Raw genomic sequence first — 7,647 nt, 5'->3', positions numbered from 1 at the left:
ATTTGACAATTTTATTGAACGGACATAAAAAGAAAATCGGATAATGTGGTACCGTGTAAATACATTTACTGCAGGCTGGCACGGATTTCGTTTCAATATTGTGTGAATTGTGGTGCTAGGAGGTTTTCTCCACCGAGTCGGACTAACTCATATTTCGAGACCGGCTAGAATATCAAGTAACGGTAACACATTTTAGAATTTGCGAAATATATCCGTTCGATAAAATAATCAAATAAAACATTAATCAGGTTCGCGTGTGTATAATAATACAAAGGGAACAGATGCACTGTGGTGTTGTCGACAGCTCGTGTTTTTTTGCACTACCTTTAATGGGTGGAGCTAGCGTTTAGTGGCCATGCAGTAAAGAGGTTGCGAACTACTACATGTGCGTAAGTGACAGCTTGTGTAGGATGTGGGCAATAAGTTTTAACATTTGATAGATAAACAAACAAATTATTAATTGGAATGCTTTTTTATGTTAACTCATATTATTTCAATGATCAAAACAAAAAAGCATATGATTAAAGTACATATAATAATGTTAGTGTTAATAAATGGTGTTTTCAATCAATATCAATAACCACAAATATCTCAGATAACAAACCGCAAAAATATCGCTAATAGTTTTATTTGTTCTTAAATCACTCTTGTTTGTGTTTGCTTTTGGGTTTTTATTATAAATGTCAAATGAGTTAAACATAAAAATGCATTAAAAAATAAAAAAAGTTTCTTTCGTGCATATATCAAGTGTACAACTAAATATCGTAACGATTTTGGTGGACACAACCTTTTCCTAAATAGCATAACTATTTTGGTGGACACAACCTTTCCCTAAATGGCATAACAATTTTGATGAACATAACCTTTCCCTAAATAGCGTAACGATTTTGATGAACACAACCTTTCCCTAAATGGCGTAACGATTTTGGTGGACTCAACCGTTCTATAAATAGCGTTAACATTTCGGTGAACTCAACCTTTCCCTAAATGGCGTAACGATTTTGGTGGACTCAGCCTTTCTATAAATAGCGTAACGATTTCGGAGGACTCAACACTTCTATAAATAGCGTAACGATTTTGGTGGACTCAGCCTTTCTATAAACTGCACACATTATGGTATGTCAATGAAAAGCTGATGACACAATGTTCAACGGCATTCATTTCGAGGTTCAAATAAACACACGATTCGTTTAAGTCATATCTACAGAAAGGATGCAGAATTATATGAGGTATTACGTTTGGCAAATTGTTATTATAAAGTGATTTAACACAGGTAACAAGGACAATGTTTTTTTGTTTTTTTTAATTCACAAATGTGACGATGTAAGATAACCCCTTGTTTGTACATTTGTACTGTAGTGATGTCTGCCATGGTGTCCGTTGCTGCTCTAGTTCTCGGACTACTCGTTGGCACTGCGTTAGGAGCAAATAACGAACGTGCTTCTACGTCATCAGGACTGTGTGATGTTAACGCAGCTACACTGAAACACGAATTGGGAAGTATTTGTGAACCCCCAACAACTCTGCTTAACGTTCGTTATGGCAGTGATGATTTTTTTCTGTGCGACGAAACGTCTTCTAAATTGGAAACTTCTTCTCAACCAACGGAAGTGATATTTGACCAAGCTGAGGCGGTAGGCTTCCCTTTACAAGTGTCGTGTTTTAAATCGTATTTTTTCATTGTGGAATAATACTATCTTGAGAACACATTGCATCATTAGGCGTGAGCCCAACGAGCGAGTCTTTCTTATACTTGAAGACTTTAAGCTGTGTGTTTAAATTTAGTTAAAGATCAACGTGTTTTTAGCCAACAGGGATTCCAATAATTACGCCATGTATGGTAAGGTGTCGGTATGCAATACAACAACTATAGATTAAAAATAAACTTATGCGCTTGATGCAAAATAAATGTTTAGTTTGACCATATTAAAGACGTATTTTGTCATTTTGTATTTATATATTAATACATGTTCTCTCCTTCTCAGGGAAAGACGTACACTGATGGTTGACCCAGATGCTCCTAACCACAGTCTGGAAAGTCTTACATTCTACCTTCACTGGGCAATTACAGACATAACGGTATGTCAACGTTGTTTATACTGACAAATCGTTTAACATCAATAATAATGATTAATCGCATTAACAAGTTAAGTGAATTTATTGTTAACGTTTCGACATATCGCCTTCATCAGAATAAAAGTCATATAGTAAATAATATTATAATCTTTTTAAATAGGTGATTTCATACTAGCCCAGTTATTTGTCCAAGGTAAGCTGTATTTGCCTGAACCTGAAAGGGCGAAGGAAAAAACAAATGACCGTAGATAAATAACTCGGAAAATGTAAAATTAATTAATTAATAAGTATTTTATTAAAATTAATTAATTAATAAGTATTTTATTAATAAACTATTACGTATGGTACGAAGTTTTGGTGAAAAAAAAAACTATCAATAACTTACCTTAAGTTTATTTTGAAGCTTATTTATCCCTTATTAAGTGATGGTGTCTGCTTTTCTAGACTTGACTTTGCTGATTTTGGCATGCATCCTTTAGTGACATTGCGCATACTTATGAATAAAGCACTCTACAATATAAGGACGCATGCCTTTTCGTCTTTATTTCGTAAATCGTTGGCCAAAAGTTCAACATTTTCAACTTTCCTCGGGCGTCTTGAAGGTTTTCAAAAAATAATTATCGTTAATTCTACCAACAGGTTAAATACAACTGTAATATCAAACCGTACAAATTAGATGAAGTATTAAAGTGGCTAGTAATTCCAAATACTAGGTTTTAAACTAACCTGAAAATTTTCAAAACAGTCGGAAAAACGGGAAACGAAATGGCTATTTATTAAAATAATTTCCAACATATTTTTCATATAAACCAATTCCGACAGCCAATGAAAATAGTCCATTTTTCAAACGCTATATTTGGCGAGTTTAGTAGCCAATCAAAACAACGTAATCTTAAATTGGCCGAATTTGTTCGATATAGGCATAGCTTTTGCATATACTGTCGTCAATGTTATGGTATAAGTGCAAAGATTGTCCCCGTATCGCGTCAAATACGTAAAAGTTAATTGAATTTAATAAAAACAGTACGTTATGGGAATGTGGGATGTAAGACTGATTAAGTAATTTCTTATAATTATCAAATCTATATCTTGGCAAATTTGCCATTATAACAATCAATTCACCATTAACATGTTTGTTGATTGGTAAAACTGTATAAGTCGCATGCCATAGGTATATATTTAGCATTTTTTTTTACTCTAGAATTATTATGAACATTTGACTGAAACACTAGGTCATTATCAAGGAATCAGACAAAAACTAAGTAATCAAACTAACTTGCAAAGGATATTTTTTTCAAAAACATTTTGGTTATTAAAAATTTCATGTTGGTATAGTTTATTTATTTCTATATAGAGAATATGCTTATTCAAGTTTAGATTTGTATTCAATGTTTCTGAATATGTATTTATATTTCAATATTCACTTATTAGATTTGCATGCATATTGTAAAAGTAAATCTTTTATGACAATTTCACCGACAAACCCCCCAAAAAGTTTTATTAATCTACTTACACTTGGTTAACTTTATGTGAGAATTCAAGTTCAACGATATTCATATTATATAGCGCTGAGCCGAGATAGCCCGCTCTATTTTTTGTTTATCGCAAAATTGAACTCTTATATATAATTAGTGAAAATAGATAAGTGAGAAAAGGACGTCGAGTTTTTTCTGCTTTAAGTAGACCCTCTCCAGTAGTCAAATTAAACCATTAAATACATTGTAAGCATAGACTTACAAATGATGCATTGATGCAAACATGGTTGATCTAACAACCAGGCGTAGATCGCACTAGGCATACTTCCTGGATGTGCACATAATCATCTTCCTAACAAGATGCATCAAAAGCATTTGTTTTTTTGAGTGGGATAAGAACAATCGATGATTTATTTTTTTATTTTTTGTTCATTTAATTTACATTTCTATGCCGGTTTCATTGTATTTACAAATGTTTCATAAATATGGAAATATCAGATAAACAGTATGGATACGTTGTTTTTAATATATATTGCAAGCTGCAACCTTTACCATCTACATATTTAAGTATGGAAGTTTGAAATATATAGATATGACATAAAACAAATTATAAATGTGTTAAATGTTGAAGATTGCAACGTTTGATACGCAATGATCAGCACGTTATTGTAGCCTTGTGATGATTGATGTTACTAAACGATATATTATCAGTTAAGTCACCTGGCAGTGATTTTATTTTTTTCTAACGCGAAAATTTGATAAACAGATACCTCCTGGTATTGTTGATTGTCAGAACGTTTTGTCACAAGATTATCGAATGACTTTTACAATTAAATATAAACGAAATTTAAACAAATCTCAAATAAATAATCCTTCATAAAATTTGTTCCGAACCCCATTTATGTTTATTTTGTTTTAAATTTATATTTTTCTGTTTCCACAGGGAGAGAACCTTAAACGTGGACTCGTCCAGGGAACAACGCTAATCGGTACTTAAACATAATGCGATTCTAATTTTTAAAAATTGATCGCAAACCCTTTTTTTTTGCTGCATAAACAAATGCAATCAATCGCTTATGAAGTAAGGATAATGTAATTGTCTGTTTACGTCCAATTTTGGAAAAAGTTAAAATTACAGCGTCGCATGCTTTACAAGTACACGAGTACAGTCAAAACTCGTTATGTCGAACTCAGCTATATCTTGATGTTCCAGTTATATCGAAAAATCCGACTTTTTAGTTTAGATTAAAACATTTTGTATGTTTGTTATATCGAATGCTCGTTATCTCGAAGTATTTTCCGAGGACGAACGACATCGACTAAGCAAGTTTCGACTGTACATATTATTTTGTTTTCATAGATAAAAACTGTTATTCAATAAGCGCTTATTTCTTACACGTTTTAAAGATAATATATAACAATGTATTAATATTGCATCCTTTCAGATAAATTGTTTTAAATGAGGCCTCTCTTTTAAAAGAATACAATACTGACGTAATTTGTGATTCAAATAAACACAAACTGAGCGTCACGCGTTTCCTACGTCATAAAACGTATACAATATCATTATGATTGCTAGTTATTGTTAAAATTCGATGGTTTCTACTTGGTTGTTGGCTACTTGTAGATTATCCTAACATCGGAATATATTTAAGTCAGTAAGATACGATAATATTATTAATTATACCAAACTAACGAAAAAACATGTCGTTTGTTCCCCATTTCAGGTTACCACGGTCCTAACACGCCCTTCGGCATTCATAGATACCAACTGGTCGTGTTCGAGTCTACAACCGGTGTACATCTCACGGACCAACACAGAGGCCATTTTTCACTGCTAAATTTTGTAAATGTAAACAGTGCAAGTCTTTGCTCGGTGGTCGCTGTGTTCCAGTTCCGGGTACCACCTTAGTGCCTTGAGAGTTGACAAACAATAACGTCTTAGCTTTGTTTATTTTCAAATACAACGATCTAATATAAAAGTAGAAAAATCCGCTCTGTAGTATGTAATTCCTAGTAATAAGTGCCAACATAAGAATATGTACATTAACACTTTTAATTGATCATTTGAAAATAAATTTGGCAGTAATTGCTGGATCGTTACTCTGTGGAACACGTATTCAATCATGGATATGTTCCAGCTGAAGAGAGGAAAACACAAACAAAAACACACTCATTTTCGTCATTTGTTGGTAAATTTTATTTATTACTGCGTGTTTAATTTTGTGTAGTAATGTTACAATAATAATACAAAAACTGAATATGGAACACGTGTTTATTATTTACTCGACGTTTAAAGAACACTGCAAACTATTCATAACGCCTTACGGAAGCCTGTACTAACAGATTGTGGCATTCGTTTAATTACTACTTATCTAAATAAATCTTTCTGGTTGAAACACTCGTCCATGATATTCTGGTTTAAGTATCTAAACATGAACAGGTCATAGCGCTGAACATAGCAATTTAAGGAAATGAATGGTTCCAAAGTCTAAGGAAGACAACTCATGAAAAGAAATGAAGTATTCTTATTCAGAGTAATCTCCTTTGACTGATTGGTAGACAACATTGTATGTCCCTACAACAAAATATGGTGGCATACCGAGTGGTTTATGAACCTTCATTCGTCCGTTCGTCTCGACTCCTCTTTCACCACTTGAAGAGGTTTCTTGAAACTGTTCCGGGTTTTCAGTGATAATGCGCGTATGGCGATACAGAAACTACTTCGTGCTTTATTTCAGATAATTGGACAGAATATATACATGATCGTTTACCCAAATTATATCCATTTGTTCTATCTCTAAATATCATTTATATTGAAAACTTATATTGAAAATGTGCCGAATGCCTGTTCATATTAAAGAAATACAAAAGTACGACTTCACTTATATAGGGCAAAGCAGGCCACTGTTACCAACAATAACAACTTTTAATATCTGCTTTATTTATACCCTTTTCTGCATTGAACTTAGGGTATATCTACTAATATTGTATAAACATATGAAAACACATGTTAAAGGATGATGTATTTATGTGTACATCTGTATTGTTTTAAATTTTTAAATGGTAATATATATTTTGCTATACATTCTTAACTACAAATGTACTAAAGACAAACATAAACAACTTCTATCAAAAGAATTAGCTTTATATATTTTATGTGAGTATATATATTTGATATGTCAGGGGTACACATATTAAGAAATGTAATTGATCGAGTAATACTTTGATTTATATTATATCTACTTGTCAGAGAAATCAACAATTAACATGGCTACTTACGTAAGGTTGAAATATTTGGTATTGTTCAGAACTTTGTTCAAGTTAACAACATCGAAATTAGTATTTAAAGGTGATTTTTTTCCATATTTCATTGAACCACGGCTGAACAAAGTATCTCTTGTAAGAAACACTGCAGATCAGATTTGAGTCCATTTTAATTATACGGCAATTCAGATCTAAAAGTTAGCAACGCAGAGGTTTACAACGTTGTTTGCTTTAACAACGTTCGAAACAATCGGCCTTTTGTTTGTAACGTCCATTTTGAACGGATATAGCCGCGCCTCTGCGATCATCTGTGAATCCATCCAACCATGACAGAGGTCCTTCATGAACTATAGCATTGAAAACGTGATATAAATCATGTATTTACATAAAGATGCCTAAAGAAAGCTTCATATGTTAGAATTAGGGATTGAAAATCGGACCAAAGTCATAATCGATCATCGAAAATAATCGGACGAGCCACTTCGATTAATAATCGATTATATGATCGAAACGGAACAAGTGAATTTATTACAAATATATCCAAAACTATATTGGTTTGTACATACATGTCTTTAAATGAATAAACATATTACAAATGTAAGCATACGTTACGGGTACACATGCTCAAAAAGGTGTCCAGACGAAAAACTCAGCATTTTATTGACATGTCATTAATTTCCCTATAATTATGATTGATGCTAATAATGCCATCATGATCAAATATCAGCGTTTGAGTATTTGACTAGTTCATCCGCATTACAAATAGAAACTACTTTGATAAACGAAACGGTATTTCAAAACAGTTGAAGTGCAGATAAATTTAGTGAAA

The 7,647-nt window shown here is 32.5% G+C and overlaps 1 protein-coding gene across 2 annotated transcripts; it reads left to right on the top strand.

The window, feature by feature from the left end:
• Positions 1-1,306: 1,306 nt before the first annotated feature.
• LOC128241789 (phosphatidylethanolamine-binding protein 4-like) lies at positions 1,307-5,770 on the top strand. 2 transcript variants are annotated; one of them, XM_052958873.1, is made up of 4 exons: positions 1,307-1,634; positions 1,986-2,079; positions 4,495-4,540; positions 5,279-5,770. In XM_052958873.1, exons 2-4 carry the CDS (start codon positions 2,002-2,004, stop codon positions 5,461-5,463), a joined length of 309 nt encoding a protein of 102 aa, XP_052814833.1. In that variant the 5' UTR covers positions 1,307-1,634; positions 1,986-2,001; the 3' UTR covers positions 5,464-5,770. The 2 variants fall into 2 exon arrangements, with proteins under 2 accessions (XP_052814833.1, XP_052814832.1); XM_052958872.1 differs by lacking the exon at positions 1,307-1,634 and having other exon boundaries at positions 1,717-2,079.
• The last annotated feature ends 1,877 nt before the right edge of the window (positions 5,771-7,647 follow it).

This window comes from Mya arenaria, chromosome 7 (assembly GCF_026914265.1).
Source record: "Mya arenaria isolate MELC-2E11 chromosome 7, ASM2691426v1".
Lineage (NCBI taxonomy): Eukaryota > Metazoa > Mollusca > Bivalvia > Myida > Myidae > Mya > Mya arenaria.
Note: the sequence above shows the minus strand (reverse complement) of the source record. Positions and strands in the feature narration are given on the sequence as shown.